This window comes from Mercenaria mercenaria, chromosome 8 (genome assembly GCF_021730395.1).
Source record: "Mercenaria mercenaria strain notata chromosome 8, MADL_Memer_1, whole genome shotgun sequence".
NCBI lineage: Eukaryota > Metazoa > Mollusca > Bivalvia > Venerida > Veneridae > Mercenaria > Mercenaria mercenaria.
The window spans coordinates 29,590,116-29,611,333 of NC_069368.1; the positions used below are offsets into that span (position 1 = coordinate 29,590,116).

General features: G+C 35.8%; 1 protein-coding gene across 4 annotated transcripts; it reads left to right on the top strand.

The window, feature by feature from the left end:
* Positions 1 to 929: 929 nt before the first annotated feature.
* On the top strand, positions 930 to 19,258 carry LOC123565434 (uncharacterized). Of its 4 annotated transcripts, none has more exons than XM_053549648.1 (4): positions 930 to 1,063; positions 7,751 to 7,799; positions 12,407 to 12,686; positions 14,359 to 19,258. In XM_053549648.1, exons 1-4 carry the CDS (start codon positions 1,013 to 1,015, stop codon positions 14,894 to 14,896), a joined length of 918 nt encoding a protein of 305 aa, XP_053405623.1. In that variant the 5' UTR covers positions 930 to 1,012; the 3' UTR covers positions 14,897 to 19,258. The 4 variants fall into 4 exon arrangements, with proteins under 4 accessions (XP_053405623.1, XP_053405622.1, XP_053405624.1 ...); XM_053549647.1 differs by having other exon boundaries at positions 941 to 1,075; XM_053549649.1 differs by lacking the exon at positions 930 to 1,063 and adding an exon at positions 5,300 to 5,989.
* The last annotated feature ends 1,960 nt before the right edge of the window (positions 19,259 to 21,218 follow it).

Below are 21,218 nucleotides of genomic sequence, written 5' to 3' on the forward strand. Positions count from 1 at the left end.
CAAACTTATACGTTATTTTATCAGTTGATCGGATTTTAGACCCTTAAATTTCAATTCGTGTGAAATAAATAAAAAAAAAAACAGTTAAAAAAATAGGGAGATCTTGTTAGGTGCCAACGACAATGATTTTTACGGCATACACCGGTTTAGGATTAGTCGAGTATCCCGAGTATTGGTCGTCGGCACAAGTCGGATGCACTAAAAATTTCACACAGGTAAGTCAGATACTTTCAACAACTTGCAGATATTGTGCATTTCTCTATTAGAAGACGAAAAACCGATACCATTAAAGTTAAACCAAATTTCAACATATCATTTACATGTAGTTAATACTAACTTGTAAGTTTATTGACAAATAATTTTGGCTTAGCATTGACGGACAGCTATTTATGTTGTAGGTCGCTAGTCCAGAGAATACGGACATATTTAACCATCCATCCATCCATACCCCTGTATCAGAGCCGTGAACAGGTATCAGGTGACTGAACCGCGTTTAGAGACCCTTTTACCATTACCCTGCTAAATTTCTGTAATGAACTTGTTCATCTTTCAGTCTGGACAGTACCATTGACTGTTAAAAGGGGTGTTTATCAAAAAGATACTGTTTTAATGGCGACCAGTGCAGATCTTGATCAGACAGCACGGATGTTCAGACTGATCAAGATCTACACTGGTCGCAAAGGCAGAATCAATCTTGTCCAGCATATCTAGGGTTAAGCTGTAATTTTATACCATTTTCCTGCAAGGTCATCAAAAAAGTCATCAATGTCTTACTTTGGGTCATTAAATAATCAAGACAATGTTTTAAACACTAAATTCGATTTAATCAATGCGTCGCTTTGAAATTGATATTTAAGCATGACTGAAGATACAAATCTTCTATTGTTTTAAAAGAAAGTTTGTCTGTTATGACACCAATATTAGTTACAAAAATGTCTGTGTGACCAGTTCATTTGGTATGCTTGAAAATATAAGTCAATTTTTGTGTTTTCGTGACGGATTTTGAAAGAAAATGGTATTTTACCAGTTTGCGAATAGTGAATTGGACTGCCTAAACCAGTATGTACGTATCAAGGTAGATTGGTTTTATCTTTCTAATGCTGATTTTCAGTTTGACCCACATATTCCATAAAAGTGTATTTTCCTCAGTTTTTCTTTCAATATACGGCCATACAGTCTATATAATATGTCGTTGTACGACTCGATGGACACATTCTACGACTCGAAGGATATCATTCTACGACTCGAAGGATATCATTCTACGACTCTAAGGACACATTCTATGACATTAAAGACATCCCTCTACGACTCTAAGGACATCATTCTACGGGTCAAAGGATACCATTCTGTGACTCTGGGGACCACATTCCACAACTTAAAGTATTACGACTGTATTTGTTTTTTCTTTTTAAGATATCTAAATCAGCCAAAATGATTTTTTAACTGGTATTTTCCATTTTTGGCCATAAACTTTATAAATTTAGACAAAAATGCACATTTAACTTCGATTTTAGGTTAATCCTTAGTTAACATAACGCATATAAAAGTGTCATTAAGTTTTGATTTGTTTTCGAAACATTGGCTTAAAACTGCATGTACTCTTGAAATTCTTTCTACGAATCAACACCCTTGATGTATATGGAGTTATTAAAGAAATTTTTGAATAAATGTTACAATTAAAATCGTAGCAAAGTTTTATTTTTAAGTGCAAACAAAAAATTTAAAAGAAATCAGCCATCAAAGTCTTGCGTGTAACATTAAAGTAACATTGTAACAGTAGGTCTTCGGTGTTACAGATAGGACCAAAAGTGTAGCGTATGTTTGCCGACAGATAATGTTTCAATTTCTTGTTGTATCAGATAAAATCTGTGAAAAGATCCTTTAGAAGCTTAGTACGCAACCTAGCAACATAAAAGCAAACCCGTTTTGACTGTGTCTGTTCATGAGAAGATACGAAAATTGCACCCTAGCACCGGCTTAAGCGGAATTCTATCATGTATTTCATGATCTTAAAGGATCAATACTGAATCCAAGATCGCTTTCTGGACCTTGTTTAGATCCTCATGACATCACCGTGATCACGTCAAATAATGACAAAGCAAGTGGATCTAATGGAGAAAAGTTGTACTTTCCATGTCTTTTTTTATATATCTACCTCAGCATGCACTATTGGGGAAGGGGTATATAGTCACAACCGTTTATCTTATCCGTCCGTCCGTTCCGAAGCCTGTGTCCGGATATGCCTCCTACCTAATCTGGAGAGAAGTTATGGAAATTTATCATTCTAACGTGGCTGGATTTGATTACCAGTTAAACAAAAAAGAAAGTAAAGCTCTATATATTTAACAAACAATCAAGGCCCTCGAGTGGTTTATCGTCTAATTTACCACGGTTTAGAGTTCAGATGCGTAGCCCGAGTGGTTAAATACTGAAGCATATGAACGATGAACTGTGGTAAATTAGACGATAAATCACAAGAAGGCCTTGACTGTTTTCATTCTTACATGCTCATTGACATATTTTAATAAATATTATGCTGGACTTCATTTACCCGAGGAGTAATGTATCGGACGTCATGTGGCAATTTGACGTCATAACTGACGTCATAATGTTGTCTTACCGGTCCGCGCGTCAACCGATGTTTATCGCAGATTCTAACATGGCTCGAATTGATTTCCAGTTAAACAAAGAAGAAAATCAAACGCAATATATCCTGCGATAAACAATGGTTGACGCACGGACCGGTAAGAGAGCATTATGACGTCAATTTTGACGTCATGTAGCCGCCTGACGTCCGATACATTACTCCTCGCGTAAATGAATTCCAGCATAATATTTATTGAAATATATTAACGTGCATGTCAGAATGAAAACAATCAAGACCTTCTTGTGATTTATCGTCTAATTTACCAAGGTTCATCGTTCAGATGCTTCAGTATTTAACCACTCGGGCTAACACCCTCGTGGTTCAATTCCTACGCATCTGAACTCTGAACCGTGGTAAATTAGACGATAAACAACGCGAAGGCCTTGATTATTTGTTAAATATACAAAGCTTGATTTCCTTCTTTGTTTAACTGGAAATCAAATCGAGCCATGTTAGAATAAGGGTTATTATCTACATCTTTGAAGATATTCAAAAAATATTTGCCAGTTTTGTGTGGTTTTCTTTTCCAGCGCGCCGCTGTAACGTTTGACGCTATGACGTTATAACTGTGACGCATAAACTGTGTATAAGACACAGCTTTAGTCTTCTTTGTTTAATGTAGAAATAAAGCGGGCCATGTTAGAATCTGTGATAAACAAGGGTTGACGCGCGGACCGTTAAGAGAACACCATGACGTCAATTATAACGTCAAATTGCCGCCGCGTAACGTCTTTTATAAATGAAGCCCAGCAAATATTTTATCAAAATATTTCAATGACCATATAAAAACGAAAAAAATCAGGGCCGTCTTGTGGTTTGTCTAATTTTCCACGGTCCATCTTTCAGATGCGCGGGAATAGAACTACGAGAGCGTTGCTCATACTGTTTGGACGTACAGTACAATACCTAATTCTGGACTTTTGGCCAATTGCTTAATGCTATACTGAAAGGATGTCCGGAAAACCCCTCTTACAATCAAATCCTTTTTTTAAGTATGTTACTATAAAGGGAACATCCGCATTTTGAGTTATCCCCATTCTAGGTGTAGCACTCTTTAAAAGTTTATTAAGTGCTGCAAGTACAACTCATGATATGCAGCTTCTGTAATAGTTTTCAAGAAACCTGGCCCAGACAAGCATAAATGCAAAACTATGAAGTTTCAGCCATATTTATTTTCTAGAGGCTTCAGTAGCGTAGGAGTAGAGCGTCTGACTCCAAACCTGAAGGTCATTAGTTCGAATCCTGGAGCGTAAACAGAGCGTGGTATTCACAATTCCTAACCAAGGCGAAAGTGGTTAAAAATCCAAGAAGCCATAGGGCGTAGTTGACATTTATTGTGTGAAATAAGAAAACCTGCAGTCTTTTTTGTTAATCTTTAATTGAGCCACGCCACGAGAAAACCAACATAGTGGCTTTGCGACCAGCATGGATCCAGACCAACCTGCGCATCCGCGCAGTCTGGTCAGAATCCATGTTGTTCGTTAACGCTTTCTCTAATTGCAATAGGGTTTGAAAGCGAACAGCATGGATCCTGACCAGACTGCGCGGATGCGCAGGCTGGTCTGGATCCATGCTGATCGCAAAGCCACTATGTTGGTTTTCTCATGGCACGGCTCAATTTTATATAAATCCGTATCCGATTGCTGCGCTGTTATTGGCTTATAACTGAAAACCGAATTTGCTAGAGTCTACTTGAATTAGAAAACGACAATATTTTTGTTAGATTTGTAAATAAAACCGACACAGATGAAGAATGGACAAGAAGTATTCGTTTGTAGAACTTCTTAAGTCAAATACAGCCTTTTTAAAAACCCAAGGATCATTGATATTTGACCGAGGTTAAATGTTGACACTTGCAATTTAACCCTACATACTGCTTTTTAATATATTAAACTACCGGTAATAAATTAAAGCGACTGTTTCAAAAAATAATGTTTGAATTTATAGGACATTGACTTATACAGATTGCATCTAAATGGTATTAGTGTACTTACTCTGTTCTTAAAATTTGACAAACATTGGTCGACTGGTTCAAAATGTAATATGAAAAAGATCTTTTTTTTTTAATGTAGATGACAGTACAGATTAATTAGTCTTGCTTGTGACTGGGTAATCATTTTTTTTAGTTTTAAAGACAAATCTAAATTTCTACTTTTTCACTTTTACTATCTCAGCCAAATTCCTCATTTGAAAAGAATAGGGACATAATTAAACAAAATTTGAATACCTTCTGGAGTTATCTCCTATGAACAAATACAGACTATAAAATACTGAAAAACTGTAACTTTTTGTCCTCCATCTGCGAATTGTAGCTTTAATCTAATTTTTATTTACGTGTTCTTAGCTGCGGAACTTTTGAGCATATTAGTTTGGTAGTTTGAATTAAAGCGTTCATTAAAACTGCAAAAAAAAGAAAAATATTTATTTTACAAACGAGATTTTAATCGGACCCGTAAATAATTGAATTGGATTATCAGAAGTCTTTTGATCTAGCGACATATATATTTAAACTTGCATGGCAGAAAGTTTGTATCTTTTTGTGATTAACCTAGAAATAAAAAATAACCATTTAGTTATTGAACATTCGTTTTTTTTTTAAATTGCGGAGAATCTTTGCTATCAACACATGTGTTGTGAACTTGATTTTTGAAGGAACTATCACACAAAAATTGTGCAGATAATATCAGATATAAATCAAAATTTGGGATAAATATTTCAGATAAAATTAAGTCTTTACTGTTCAAAGTGTTATGATAAGACACTCGTTTCTCTATTTTTTTTATTGATAATGGTGTATATTGATACAGTGAAGCGAAATGCTCGAATATTAAATGAGTATTTGCATAACAAAGTGTGATTTGAAATCTGTCAAAGAGATTTATAAACATTAAATAAAAAAGTATAAATCTTTGGTAAACAACATTTGAATGTTAATAACCTTTTCAGAATAGACTGGAGAAGAAAAACGTATCAGGAGTTAAGACTTTAAAGAAGTCATTCAAGCATTAAGTAAAAAAATGCAAAAGGGGAATAATTTTTCACTGATCCAAAGTTGACGTACACCTTTAATACTGAAGTAAAACTGTATTTGCAGTGCAAATATTTAGAATAGTTTGCAGTTGCACCTTTTAAGCAAACACATATTCTACAAGACAAAACTTTAATATGAGGTGAATCATCCTAAACACTTCTTTAAATGCTCAGTGGTAATGTGGTGAAATATGTGTTTTCAAAGTGGTTAAGTGGGTGTTTACAATAAACAAAAAATGGATTTTGAATGAAGCTGGATTTTATTACAATTTCATCATAGTTAAAATGGAAGACGATTTGTCTGTCGACGAGGTTTGTATTTGTTTTTGATTAAAGAATGACAATGGGCTTCGCGGTAGTCTCTCATCACAGCTCGAAACTGTGACCTACGTGGCCGAGAGGTTCGGGTTGCTGACTTTAAATCCCTTGCTTTGTAGCCAAATTTTAAGGTCAATATTAAGCTCGGTGTTTCTGCCTTTGTTCCAATGTCCAGAGTGGCACCTGTAATCTCCAAGTGACACATTAGGTGGAGGGTTTCCGTCGCGGGATAAACGCTGGTTATATCCCCGCGGTCAGTCAGGCCCTCAAAAATCTTGATCTACGTCATTCAGTTATGTGACAATCAATAACTCATTTTAATACTTTTTTTTCTTCAAATTTTATGCTTGCAAATTAAAAATTGAAATGGTTAAAAAGTGTTTTAGTCTTAATAGATATATGATATAACCAACGTATTAACGGACTTGAGCATTTTGCATAATTCCTTGTTAATATGACACTTAACCAGACCTTATGCGAATGCCATGGATGGATCTTGATTCATACAACCCACATGTTATATTCAGTTTTGCATAAAATCATCTATTTTGAAACTTGTATCACCCTGAATTCTTTCCTACGGTACAAGACGCCATGGTAATGTATTTTCTTTACAAAATCCACAGTTACGATGTAACCTGAAACGTCACTGACGTTCAAACCTATGTCATTTGTGACGTCAGCTTCACGTCTGTCATTGCGTTTGAAATTTCTTTAATGACGACATTTTCAACTCTACTTGTTCTAAAGAACATATTCATATCATCTAATAATTATTATTTTAGATGCGTATATAGAAAAAGGATTATTAGATTTGTATCGAGAAATATGCACTCGTGCTTTCGCGGAATAATATTAACTCTACGCTCCTAAATTTGCGCAACATTTATGCTGCAGAACTCATACAAATCTAATAACCTATAAAAACAGCAGGTTCATATTTTGTGCTATTTGACCGATGTCATTTACAGCACTTGTATGGAATGGCTTGCCGTTGAATAGTCAAAACTATTTACCTTGACTATACACCGGCAAGCCATTCAATAGTCGTATACTTAGGACCATAATATGAATAATTCTATTTGAAGAGGTCTTTCTTACGGCCTTCTTACTCGGGATTGTCTGTATAAATGAGCAATGCATAATCTAACGTGCATAATCCACCGCATGTAACGCAACCAACTAAAGAGTTTAATTAAGTTATACCAAATATCTACAAGATTTGGGAGCTTATCCGGATTATAGATTAAGATTGCGGTTTATAACGACAAAGCTACAATAAAATAATTTTGCATTTAAATTAGCTGAAGTGCACCATAATTTCTAATTTGTTTCGTAAATGGGCTTGGTGTTTCCCCCATAAATGGGCGATGAAAGCATTAACTTAATTTATCATGCATTTTATCCCTAACCGCTAAATAGGCATATACATTTTTACATAAGCAAAATGAATCAACACTTTTTAAAAAGAAATGGAGCCGCACCATGAGAAAAGCAACATAGTGCGTTTGCGACCAGCATGGATCCAGACCAGCCTGCGTATCCGCGCAGTCTGGTCAGAATACATACTGTTCGCTTTCAAACCCTATTGCAGTTAGAAAAACCGTTGGCGAACAGCATGGATCCTGACCAGACTGCGCTGATGCGCAGGCTGCTGGTCGCAAATGCAATATGTTGGTTTTCTAATGGCGCGGCTAATGATTTTATTTCCATGTTTTTTTTACCTCCACTCTGAAGATGCTTATTTCGTTTCAGACAGGCGGACAGAACTACGCAGTAAGGGTGCCTGTAGCTTCAAATTATGGTAAGTTGAGCTTTTCCAAAGAATCGTACTCTTAATTTGTAGTCCGTGTCAGAATGAACTTAATTGTGGGAGTTGGTGACCAAAAATTCGAAATTATAACAGCTATGATAGTAAGATAGTCATCAACAAGTCACAGCCAAACTTTAGCATTTAGTTTAATAAGCCGTGCGCTCGAGATAATTTGTCGAGCATTCTGGATAACATGTCAAGAACTGGTGATAATAAATACGTTTAGTACTCGATTTAATAAAATTTTGTGCATTTTATATATTGTGACGTACGCTCACTATCGAGCGCTAATGAAATCTTGTCGTGCGCTCGCGATATTCTATCGTGCTCTTAATATATCGAACGCTCAAAATATTATGACGTGCGCTCGGAAAATCATATCGTACACTTATTATCCAGCGCCTGAGATATCACGTCATGTGCTCTGGATAAATTATCGTACACTTATTATCCAGCACCTGAGATATCACGTCATGTGCTCTGGATAAATTTTCGTGCACTGAGTATCCCGCGTTCGAGATATCATGTTGTGAGCTCGAAAAATTATGTTATGCATTTTTTCTAGAGCGCTCGAGTTATCATTTTGTTTGCTAAGCTATTATATAGAACACGAGATATCATGTCGTGCGCTCGGGATAATATGTTTTGCATTAGAATTCGATTCATCGTGTCGAGCGTTTGGAATATTATGTTGTGCACTCAATACAAAGCGGTCTTGATATTATGTCGTGCGCTTAAGATAAAAGGTCGAACACTCGAGAAGTTTTAATCTTAAAAAAAATAGTGTATTAACTTAACTTTATAATTCTGTATTTAGCTCTCAAATTCAATAACTTAGTATACAGTCAAAGCTAAAATCACGATATTTGTTAATCAAAAAGAAAGTTATATAATAAAAATAAAACAGATAAGTATCTTATTTCATTTCTTAATTAACGTTCATTGTTCTGATTACCACACACATTTGCAATATTGTCTTTTAACTATGCAATCTGCAATTATCCGTCAGCGAAATTGGATCCTCTCGGATCGTGTCCTTTGTCATTAAACAATGGATCGATAGTATCACTTTATCGAACCGAAGTCACCGTGTTCAAAGCCTGACAGAAGTGTGTCAGCTCTTCCAACAATAAGTTTCATTATTTTTCTCAAAGTCAAATAATCTTTTCTAATGATCGCTATTTAAAGAATTATTAAAGATTTTTAAATAGCTATAACTGGCAATGAAAAACAAATAAACCGATTGAGAACCATACTTATAAATCGATGGATCGTTAATATAAAATTAGGTTCAAATTTCGTAAGATATCGTTGTATGCGTAGATAATTTGGCAATATTCAACTTTACTGATACATAATTAAGAACCTGTATTCATTAAACAATCGACAATTATTTGTAAACTTTTGTATTAAGATTAAAGATCATCTATTTATATCAGATATTTGTTTCTTAATTTACTAAGATTGGAACAAAACAAACGCTGATAAGACCAGTTTCATATTTAAGTTTGGATTGAACCGACAGTGTTTGCCACTTGGATAATAAAAAAAAATGCTTGAAAGTCAGTTTCATAATCAGTTATGCTAGAACTTGAAAATACAGTTTTCAAAAGTTTGAATTGGATGTACTGACGTCATATTTGCTTCTATTTTTATGAATGAAATACATATTTTTTAATTTTTTTTTTTAAAGATACATTTCTAATAACGCTAGTGTCATCTGCCCAAAGCTGATTGGAAATGTTGTCCTACTACATGGATTAGTCAAAATGTTCAAATGATGATAACGCTTGTGAAATAGAGTTATGTTCAAATATTAGAATATGTTCAAATGGCAGACATGTTCTTTAAGGGATAAAACTGAAAATGGAATTAAAATGTGTCCTTGGAAAGAAAACTATTAAACTGGAAAAGAATAACATCATCATTGCAATATAACCGTTTTAGAAAAAAAAACAACAAAAAACGAGATGCGGTGGACTGAAAAGTGAAAGATACAGAAATATATATTTTCGCTTAATATACTGGAATAGTATTACAGTGCAACCAGCGTGAAGTAAACAGCTCTAAGAAGACTGAAATGCGTTTGTTGTACACATTAATGTGTGTTCTTTCTAAAGAATTGTAATTAAATGTAATTAAATAGCTGCCGTACGTTGTAGGGAGGTGTCCGGTTATTAGAGCTGTCAGAGGTTTTACTGTATAAGTAAAAACAACAAAATGAACATCATAGGCCTACAACAGGCGGAAGTGGTTCAACCTGTGTACGCACACGTAGGTAAGGCCTGAGGGTTCACTATCTAAAGTCTGAAATTTCCGATGCTTAATTTTCTTTTTTTTTCTCTGATAATCAGTTTCACACGTATTGAAATGAAAATTAACGTCAGACATTATATATAAGATATTGATGAATACGGATCCCGGTTTTTGAAAAATGTAAGCCTGTTCTAATGTGTACCATTTCGAAAATTTGACAGGTTGTTAAGTTAAGCTCTGTTCTTATACAACGAGGTGTAAAAAATGCACCTGCGCAGTATGTGAAGACGCAAACAAGGGTTTGGTTCACATGCAGTAATGATTTTGGGTGCAAATAAATTTACTCCCGCCATTCGGTTTATTACATTCATTAGTGATGGATAAAAAAAGGACTTTCCAATTTTAATGTTATCAAATAGCATGATAACATCCTTGATTGTGAAATAGTCACTTTCATATTAAATCTAATGCATTAAAATCAATACCAAAGTAAATTTGAACAACTTGCTCGGGTGTATTTTATTGCGGCCATACACAATATGCAATATTCGCCTTTGGAGGTGTATTGATTTGCATCTTTTCCGCGCAGTGTATTCCGGTCCGCATGACGAAAGATTTCTTGTTGCGCAGGCGCAAATTTTGCATCCGGGTGCTAACCTTGCCCATGTGAACAATGTGCACCAATTTGCCACCAAAAGATCTTTAACTTTTTCTTATGTTTTTAGTGGGATCATATGCACTCGAGTTTCGCACGTGCGACCTAGGGATCTCTTTTTCTATATGTAATACAAATAAAAAAAGATATGCATTACATAACTTTCGTTGTAATTAAGCGCCTCCGTCCAAAGTTTGAGTAATCATCGGCACTTTAATCTACTAGCGGAAATTAATACTAAATACAAACTTAGTCTTGTGTGCGGTGTATTCTGGTTCACAAAGGCAAAAGATCTGTTTTGCGCAGGCGCAAATTTAGCATCCGGGTGCAAACCTTGCGCATGTGAACAGCGCTCTTAATACCACTGGATTTCCAATTTTTTCGTGTTTTAGTGTGATAACGAGCAATTGGGTATGCACGTGCAATCTATGGGTCTATTTTTTCTGTATATACAGATATACGTCTAATAACTTTCGTTGAAAGTAAGCGCCTTTCAACAACTTGAAATTTGAGTAAACACCGGCACTATATTTCTGTACATCTGATCTCCATCAGTTTTATACCATCATAATTAAACATCTGCGGTTTGAAGAGAATGGTAAAGTTAGTGCCACTTTATGTCAGCATATTTCGCGCAAAGCCTCTGTTATAATATTGTTTGATCGATCAAAGACTATTTATATGTATTATGTAGGCATTCATGTGAGAGATGAAAAAAGTTCCAGAAATCATTATCGAGTATACTTATTCATATTTACGTAAGTTCCTTCGAGGGGGAGGGGGGAACAAGCAATAACTATACTAGTATTCTTAATACATATAAAATATATATGTATAAGCCTATGATACCAATGAAGATATAGACAGATACGAAATGGACGTGCAAGAAAATACGGATAGGCTCATATGCTCCATAAAAAGTTTCTAAATTATAGAACAGTTGCGGCGAATTTGACATACATTTTTAGGTACAGGTCAACCCATTTTATAATTACCAATATAGTAAACTATGGTTGTGAAAACTATGTGCAGACCTGGACTTTTGTGTCTAACAGGCAGCAACAATGAAAGACTGAGAATCTAGTCAAGTTTTGTACTTTTTGCATTTTTATGAGGAAAGCTTATACGATGGAGTCAGTGAACTCCGGTAGCGGTGTCTTAATTATATAAACTAGACGCGACCTTAGCAATGTCCAAACTTTTGTCTTCGTGGTTGAGCTTATATCGAATACCTTATTAAAAGTTAAATACAGAAAATAATAATTAAGTACAATGTATTATAAATAGATAAAAAATAAAACACAATTTTAAAATATTTGAATTTCAACATTGGAATTTTATTAAAAATCAACTTTTTTTTTCTCGAAAGTTTGAAATAGAAAATTATAATACCCCCTGTGCCTTTCCCATTCTTTACTGCATAAATGATAGAAGGAATTGCAAAAGCGTCTCTGCTGCCGCAGCGTTCCAATATCATTATTGATCGATTGGAAATTATCCATGAATCTAACATGGCGGACATTTTGTTGGAAGACTATAATGATTCAGTGAGAAAACTGTAAATATTTTCTGAGTTTTAGATTAGGATTTCTTGTAAGAAAAGGATTTGGCACACATTAAATTGGTGAGTAGAGCTGTTTTGTTTCAATTATTTATTCAGGGGTTCTTTTGTCTATCTGTTTTTCAGATCTCGATAGCGATTATGATTATATTATGTCAAGGGCTCTCAAGTCATATAAACAGCACCGTGAGAAAGAAAAGGCCGAGTCGAGAAGGGGACCGCTTAAGAGCGCTTACATAAGACGCCATCATCTGCGCCCGAAAACGGCTCCTCCGGCAAGATTTGTGCAGTCAATGAAAGTGAACAATCTAGGTTCGGGCCCGAAACCAGCAACCGTTCTTATGCCCCAGGTTGATGCAATAAACGCGGTTTCAAAGGCAAACCCCGTGCCAGACGATAACGAAAGGTATTCCTACAAATACAGACGGTGTGTTGTCTGTTCTTTATTTAATGTATATAAATCAATGTATATTTTTGGTGTAAATGTTGTTGTACATCTAATTGCATTTCTCGTCTGCGCGTGCAGAAGATGATATTAATAAGTTTCGTGCTGACGGAAACGGTTCAAATTAGTTTCATTCTTGAATTTCAATTCAATAGCCATGTTAATTATGAACATGTCTGTACACGAACAGTCTCTCTACATGCATGCACCATTGATAAGTATCAGAAAATACACAGTTTTCCTCTTTAGTTTCGATTGAAGTCGGCTTCATTTCCCCCAAAGGAAATTGGTCACTTTGAATCAATATAAGCTACTATAAATGTAGAAAATATTGGCAAAACATGGCAGCAAATAAAAAAAACAACTCGCCTTAATTGTTGCTCTGTGCCCATGATTAATATAGAGATGAAAGCGAGTTTTATTTTTTCTAATAATGGAAAAGCAACAGCTGTGTATTATTATTGGGAGTCACACATGCCGTGTCAAAGCATTTGCAACAGAAGGTATCGATTTGCGATCCCTGTACGTTGACAATACGAGAAGCTTAAACAAGAAACACGCAGTATTATCGGTAGATTAAAACGGCACGTGGAAGATGTTACTCATGGGTGTCTGGAGTACTGTAAAATCATTTAGTAAATTACGCCAGTGAAACGTCATCAAACCATTTCTAGTATTGATTTTTTTTCCGGTGTCTGGAGATTTTAAAGTTAATTCTAGCATAAAACTGCTGTTCTTGTCCCCTACGGACTCGGGCATTAACCAATCCCTCCCTCGGGATTCTGCAGACGTTATAACGCGTAAAAACATGCGTTATCCCTATATACATAGTTGCATCTCGCCATTACGTTATTGATGCTTGAAAAAATGCATAATGACCTGTGCCAACCTCACTTTTATTTCTGTATTTACACAATCCAAATGATATTGCGTATAGAGAGAGAAAACGTATTTCATCTGCCGGTCTGTATTGAACAAGCATTTGATTTACATGTATTGGCAATAGGTTCAATTTACCTGAGCATATTCTCATGAAATATCTTTTATTTTTAGAAACCATTATTCTCGGAATAACTTCTGTCTATAGGTTGATAAAAAATATCATGCAGATAGAGCATAAGAAACAAAGCTTATGTTAGACAACCTTATTGAATGTAAGATTTACAAAGGTAATAATCGTTATGCTCGTACAGATTTTGATGTGTTGCCTTAAAGATATTATTCAATTTATCTCCTCCTTCTTCTTCTTCTTCTTTTTATTATTATTAATATTATTATTATTATTATTATTATTATTATGGTTAAAAGTATGAAATTATGCAGATGTACGTACACAGCAAATCAAATATCGACTATTTTAAACTACTAGAATCAGATAGTGTACACAATAATAGGGTTATTACATCATAAAATTGGTTCATTTTATGCCCCAGGATAGTGTTTTATCAAATTTCCCCTTTCCATTTCCACTAAACCCTCAACACCCTCAATCCTTCCCCACCCACAGGAGCCCCAACAGTGGGGATTTTACATTTGTAGCTAAGTCAGTCAGTCGGGAAGTCTCACGCAATGGTCTTCCCGGGAAGAAAGTTCACAAGTTTCGTATTACCGAGCGCTTGTTCTTCTGTTTCAGATCACCTAGACGAGTGTTGCAAGTTGCAAAAGTAAGCCTCAATATGATGCAAGAACAGAACAAGAAGACGGCCTCATACCTGAAGAGAAATAATCCGTCACACCCATGGCACAGTCACAGCTACCCATCCGTCAAACCAATGGAGAAATTTGTTCGACCACCTCATGCCTATATGTCCGCATCTGTTGGCGAGCGGGAACTGTCGTCTGCTCTTTCGTCCTCAAGCTCGAGAAGCTCTAGTGCAAAAAGTAGTCCGTCACATTCTGTGTGTAGACCAAAATCAGCAGCGAACAAAAACTCAAAATATTTCTATGATGGTGGATTATTTACGCATCCAAAAAATGGTAATCCGGAGTATTTTGTTATTCATCCAGACTGGGTTTCGGAATCTATGTCCATACAAAAATTAAGTTTAACTGATAGAACTAAAACTATTCCGAAGAGCAAATCAATGACATGGCCCGGAAGACGTTGTAATAGTGCACCCCCTTCTAAATATAGAAACCCAATTACGTGGGAAAGTGTACAGACAACTTGATCATGCAGGACAAATGGATAGTTCCTTTAAGAAATGTCTTCAAAACCGCAATATTTACCTCATTTGCTCGCAATTTTGAGTCAGCGCGTCTCAAAGAATACATTTGTGAGTCGTCTGGTTAAGAAAGGATCATCTAGATATATCACCGGAACCCGTAATGACATTCGGCAATTTCCGTGCGATTTCGTTTGTTAATTCGGCATTATTCGGCCGTAATTGTAGCTCATGCCAGCATTGGTTTCCGCGACAACCGGAAAATGCCGAAATTATGTACTAAGAAAACGTAATGGAACGGAAATTCCCAAATGTCATTCCGGGTCCACTACATTAAAGTTTTTGCTTACACGAGGGGGTTCAAAACGATTTAATACGTAGATCGTGTTTTTATCATATGCCACATACGGTGTACATCTGAATTTCAGTACACATATGATATTATCTATTATACATAAGAATTGAACATATTTTGTAAACTTTTTTGTATGAACTGCCGAAGTGCTGCAATGGCCATGGCGTCATTTCACGTGTTGGTGCCATCTGCAATGTATATTTTACTCCGCTACACTGAGCGCAGATTATACAAAGGTTGAACTGAGGCAAAAGTGTCTGTCACACCGTTGCAGCCGACAATAATTTTAGTTTTAATGTTCAATACATCAAATAAAATTACACAAGAAAACGTTAGCTAGATAGCAAAAATAGAACAAAAACGTCTTGAGCCCCCTTAGTACTATACTGAATGTGTCAAGTGTAAAGGAATATTTGAGCCGCGCCATGAGAAAACTAACATAGTGCGTTTGCAACCAGCATGGATCCAGACAAGCCTGAGCATCCGCGCAGTCTGGTCAGGATCCATTCTGGTCGCAAACGCACTATGTTGGTTTTCTCGTGGAGCACTGCAATAGATATATAACAGAGGTGAAATAAATCACAAAATCAACAGTAAATACTTTGCAGAGGAAATACCGAATGGACGACTGAAGTTTGTTGTACAGAGGCGGTAGTCCTATAGAGAGGTTAATTTAGGTAATGAACCTGTATAGATACTCGGTAATTTCCGTTCAGTCACGTATTTCTTCGTAAGTTATTTCGGGAGCATTCGGCCACAGCAGAAAATTAGGAACGAGCCAAGATCGCATACGGGGTATACGTTACCGAACGGAAAAAGCCAGTAGTCATTAACCTTTACCATGCTAAATTTCTATAATAAACTTGTCCATTATTCAATTTTGACAGCACCATTAACTGTTTAAAGGGGCGCTTACCAAAAAGATACTGATTGAATAGCGAACATTACAGATCTTGATCAGACTGATCATGATCTACACTGGTCACAAAGGCAAAATCAATCGTGTCCAGCATGGTAAGGGTTAAGGGTCCATTAGTTTATTTAAATAGTTAAGAACAATTCGTTAGTAAGCCTTTGTCTGAAGATAGATATATTTGCTATCCGGTATAAAAACCTCACGACGCACATTAAAGGTAGATCCTCAACACATGATTTAAAGTGGTCCTTTTTAACGTGACAGCGTCAGTTTATAACCTGCCTCATAACTATAATGCCACCTGCACTAAGTCTATAAAATGTGATGTTTTTATTTGATGGTGCTTTAGTTAAGGCTTCTTTTGTGTCATAGTTTTATAACGTTAAGAGCTGTGTATTTATTTGCTAACTCAATTGTTGTATTTTCACATCGGTTAACCGGTTGCGAGCAAATCAGTTCGTCGCGGACAAAAGTTTTCAAATGCTTTTGCTCGCAACCGGTTAAGGGGTGTGGTACTTGTTGAAAATAGGTTTTTAATGTAAAAAAAACAAACTTGTTTTTTCGCAGATGCAAACTAACTGCAGTTGTTCTAGCTATAAGACATCTATTATTTACTGTGATTTAGTTTTAACTGCTAATTTTATGATGTTCTTAGAAAGTGCGTGCTCTTGATTTCATCTTCTATTGTACGCAATTTGTATACTTCGCTATACACACATTTAAATATGTCTTGAAACAAAGCTGTTCGTTAATATCAATATTTCGTAGCATTTTCAGAACAAAAATATAAATGAAAATCATACCAAGACCGTAAAACGCAAAACAGCTGTTTTATGGGTTTTGCATATCTTTATTTAAAATCAAACTGTATAGAAGTCGCGGCACTTCAGGGAGATTCGGCGTGCGGTTAATGCATTGAAGCCAAAATATTGCAGATTGAAACGGATGCAGTATGAAAACACAACGTCATAGCTTGATAATCAGATAAATAGCAATATAGCAACATGCTTTGGTACTCAAAACGTCATGCCGAGGCCCGGATCCAGACTTTTTGTGTTAGTGTTCAGTGTTAGTGGGTGATAGGGGAGCTGGCACAAGTTCAGCATGGAAATAAAAATAATGGTATGAAATGGTATCTGGGTTTAAATTTTGAGAACTCAGATCATGAATTTATCTGAAAGCAAGAAGAGACTGAAGTATATAGCGAACTCAATGCAGACATCATTTTTGTTCAACCTCAGAGGGTAACGACGGAAGGGGCTACCCCTTCCTGCAAAGGGGCGATGTCAGGGCAGTTTTGACATATAGGTGTTAAAAGCTGGCCTCTGGTGCAGTTTGGGTCTAAACTTAGATGAATTTAGGTCACTTCAGCGGAGTGGGAGAGGTGGGGTGGGGGTGGGGGAGGGGGGCACTGACCCTTCATTCCACCTCTTGAATCCGGGTTGGATGCCTGATTTATCAAACTTACAACAAAACAAAGAAAAAAGGTTTTGTGACGTATATTTTTACGCGCGATCCTTTAATGTTTCAAACATGCAATTCATACAGTGACAACACATAGAACCTGATCTGACCCTTAAAACTTTGTACATATATATTACCTCAAGACTTTAATCTGTAAGTATCATTTTGTTGCAGAAAGCCTGCACTTTATATGTCGAGAGCCCATCAGCATGATTAATTGTCGCATAATTATTTTTAGGTTTTTGCATTGTTTGAAGCAAAACTTGTTGTTCTATTTAAAGTTATTCAAGAGCCCAGTCGTCCAGAGACCAAATAAGCAAGAGAAAAAAAGCTTTTGAGTTCCGACTCTGGAATATATCTACTTGTAATATTTTTTATTGCTTTTGCGGAATATGTAAACCAAATAATGTTTATAGCACTCTTGAGTATGATTGCGGTAACACTACAATGGAAGACATTTTTATAAACATGTATTTATTTGTTGTACTTCTCCTATTGTTTAAAAAGTGGATATATAGAAAAAATGGCCTAACTATGCATATTGCTGTGACATTTTGAGCGAGGGGGCTTAAGCGCAAAAAATGCGAAGAAACGATGAAAATAAATCGTATAGGTTTACCTCCCTTACAAATTGTATACAATCCGGACAAAAATAAAGAATGCAGACTAACCTTTTTGTTCTGTACTTTACCCAATCATTATAAGATTAATTTATGAGAGTTTCAATCAAGGCTCTGTTCAAACTTATCTGCATATCGAGTACAAAGTTCTAGTTTAGTTTTAGATTTCGGTACGTGTGTATGCACACGTATATAGTAAATCTTAGGTAATTGACCCAAAATGGCGCTCGGCAATTTCCGTGCGATTACGTAATCATCAAATTCTTCTTCGGTAATCTTCGGCCGTTATTATAGGGACTTGCCATACCAGCCGGAAAATGGCGAATCGCATACGGAGATTACGGAATCAGGCGGAAATTGCCGATTACAATTACGGGTCCACTACTATAACCGAATACTATACTTACCGAATATTGGTAGTTTGAATTCTGATTCCACATAGATACTATATAATATTATACCCAATCTCAACTTCTCTATTGTCTTGATTTTATAATGGCTGATTTCTGTCCGTTTCAAGACTTCTCGTGTTCGGGGTGGCCTTTCATGCCCTCGTGTTTCCGTGCCGCCATCTCGAAGACAAGAAGACACGAGGACATGAAAGGACGAAACACTATCGAGTTATCGCGCGCCAGGGCGAAGGGACGAGGGGACGAAACATAAAGGCGAAATAAGGAAAGAATATTGGCGGACACACGAAGTATTCTATTGGCAAAGTGCCGTGCCGGCGGGTAAAAAAACTAAATGTCGTCGCCCTGTAATTGTCATGTCTCCGTCCCAAGCACACGAGGACACGAAAACTTGACAAACCGGCAATTTGCTTTCCTCTTTTGTCCTCAGTCCTGACTTGTCGTCACCACGAAGGCAAAAGACTCGAACTGACAAATATCAGTCACCATTGGATTTGCTTCAGCTTTCGTACTGCGGCCTTTAACTATCAAATGTTAACACTTGTTTTGTAATTCTTTTACTTCGTCATTATGTATTGCTGTTAATAAATGTATGCCTATAGACCGAGTTTGAATTTTTACAACCATAATTATGGAACAGAGTGAACCCATGACATAGTTTATACCGAATTTATTATACTATTTACTGGAAAGCAGGAGAAGTGCAATACGTTTTCTGGTGAAAGTTTCTTCGTCTGATGTGCAAATTAAATTATCTTGGAGTTTCGTAAAAAGGTTAAAGTACTTCAGTAAAGGTGTAATAATGACTTCAGCGCCCCAAAACGTCTCTTATGGTTGTTTTTATGATCGATGCACCTCTTAAGGATGTACGAGCGAATTTTTTCTAACGTTAAGAATTTTTTCATACGCTGTGGGCTTGAAGAACATTAGTTTCTAAGACAAACAAGAGCAGAAAAAACATAGGTCACCGAACTCGTTTTAATTTTATAAGGTATTTTCTTCACCCACTGTTTACGCATTTCTGAAATTTTGTAAAATTGAAAAAATGTTGGTACTTTATAAAACATATAATATCCTACTTAATCTGATAGGGATTTCAGGTCTTACAGGTTAATATGAATATATGGTGATGTCAGTATTATATAAGCATAACTGTCACTAACAAATCTCTTTAAGTTTTAAATGTTGACATAATTACCCCACCCACTTTATTTTCAATGGAAAAAAGTATTTAGATCTACAAAAAAAATTCTGACGTTAAGATTTTCAAAATATTTTGCAGCATTAATGACACACAAAAATGCTTCAAAATGGAAAGAAAAAATGTTGGGGTCACCGTGCATCTAAGACATGTATTAAGAAAAAACTGTTAAAAAGTGGTGAATTTTGATAGTTTTTGTTCTTTTTATTTTAATTTATATTTTCTAGATAATATAAAGTGCTATCTTGAAAACTTTTATTTCATTTATAGCTTAACATTATATGTATCAGTCAGAAAAATATCAAAACCAAACCTGATCTACTTTAATAGATATTTAAAATTACCTACCCCTACCCCATTGTAAATCTTACGCCAATTTTAGGCAAATGCCAGCCAAAAATAAGGGTGAAATTTTTTTTTCGCCAAAAGCATCATATATTCGGTTAAATGGTTCATTATTAGCCATATTTTAATTATTTAGCATTAATTTTTGGCAAAACTTTTGTTAGAAAGCAATATTCGAAGAAACATTTTTCAAAATGGCGGATATCCTGAAAAAAACGCTCGTACATCCTTAAAGTTCTTTCTTACAACCTAATAGACAGTGGATACTCTGGTCTGTATTTAGAGATCTTCGTTTAAAAGTTACGTTCTGTTCATGCTGAAGGTTATATACTTACGTCAATGTACTGTCCCGATTGCAAGTCCGTTACACTATGGTGTCCATTACACCATGGTGTCCGTTACTCTATGATGTCAGTTACACTATGGTGTCCGTTACACCATGGTGTCCGTTACTCTATGGTTTCCGTTACACTATGGTGTCCGTTACACTATGGTGTCAGTTACTCTATGGTGTCAGTTACTCTATGGTGTCAGTTACACTATGGTGTCCGTTACACCATGGTGTCCGTTACTCTATGGTGTCCGTTACTCTATGGTGTCCGTTACACTATGGTGTCCGTTTCACTATGGCGGCTGCGGTGTGCCTTCCCATATGAAATATATCATTGTATAGCTTTTTCATGCAACTTTTCAACAACACTAAGCACTTTGATGTGTCTTTGTACTGGTAGACAGCATCATGTTATATATCAAAACGACCATTTTACAGACATACGAATATGCTCTCCTGTACATTCATCTTAAGTAATCAATTAGAAGTATTCAAAGACGGAACTGCGGTATAATTTCTATCAAAACTGTGCTTTATTTGAAATGCGAAAATCTAGAAAAAAGAAGATATATTTCATTTCATAAAAGGCAAAATTATACCAATTATTTGTTGAGTAAAGTTTCGGCGACTTAGGATTTGTTTGTTTGTTTTGTTTGTTTTGGGTTTAACGCCGTTTTTCAACAGTA

Bases quoted from the DNA above. Each gene is read 5' to 3' on its own strand.
- LOC123565434 (XM_053549647.1), top strand. From the start codon at position 1,013: ATGGTATTTTACCAGTTTGCGAATAGTGAATTGGACTGCCTAAACCAG. The intron at 1,076-7,750 runs GTAGATTGGTTT...ATTTCGTTTCAG, and splicing joins ACCAGTATGTACGTATCAAG to ACAGGCGGACAGAACTACGC. The intron at 7,800-12,406 runs GTAAGTTGAGCT...TCTGTTTTTCAG, and splicing joins GCCTGTAGCTTCAAATTATG to ATCTCGATAGCGATTATGAT.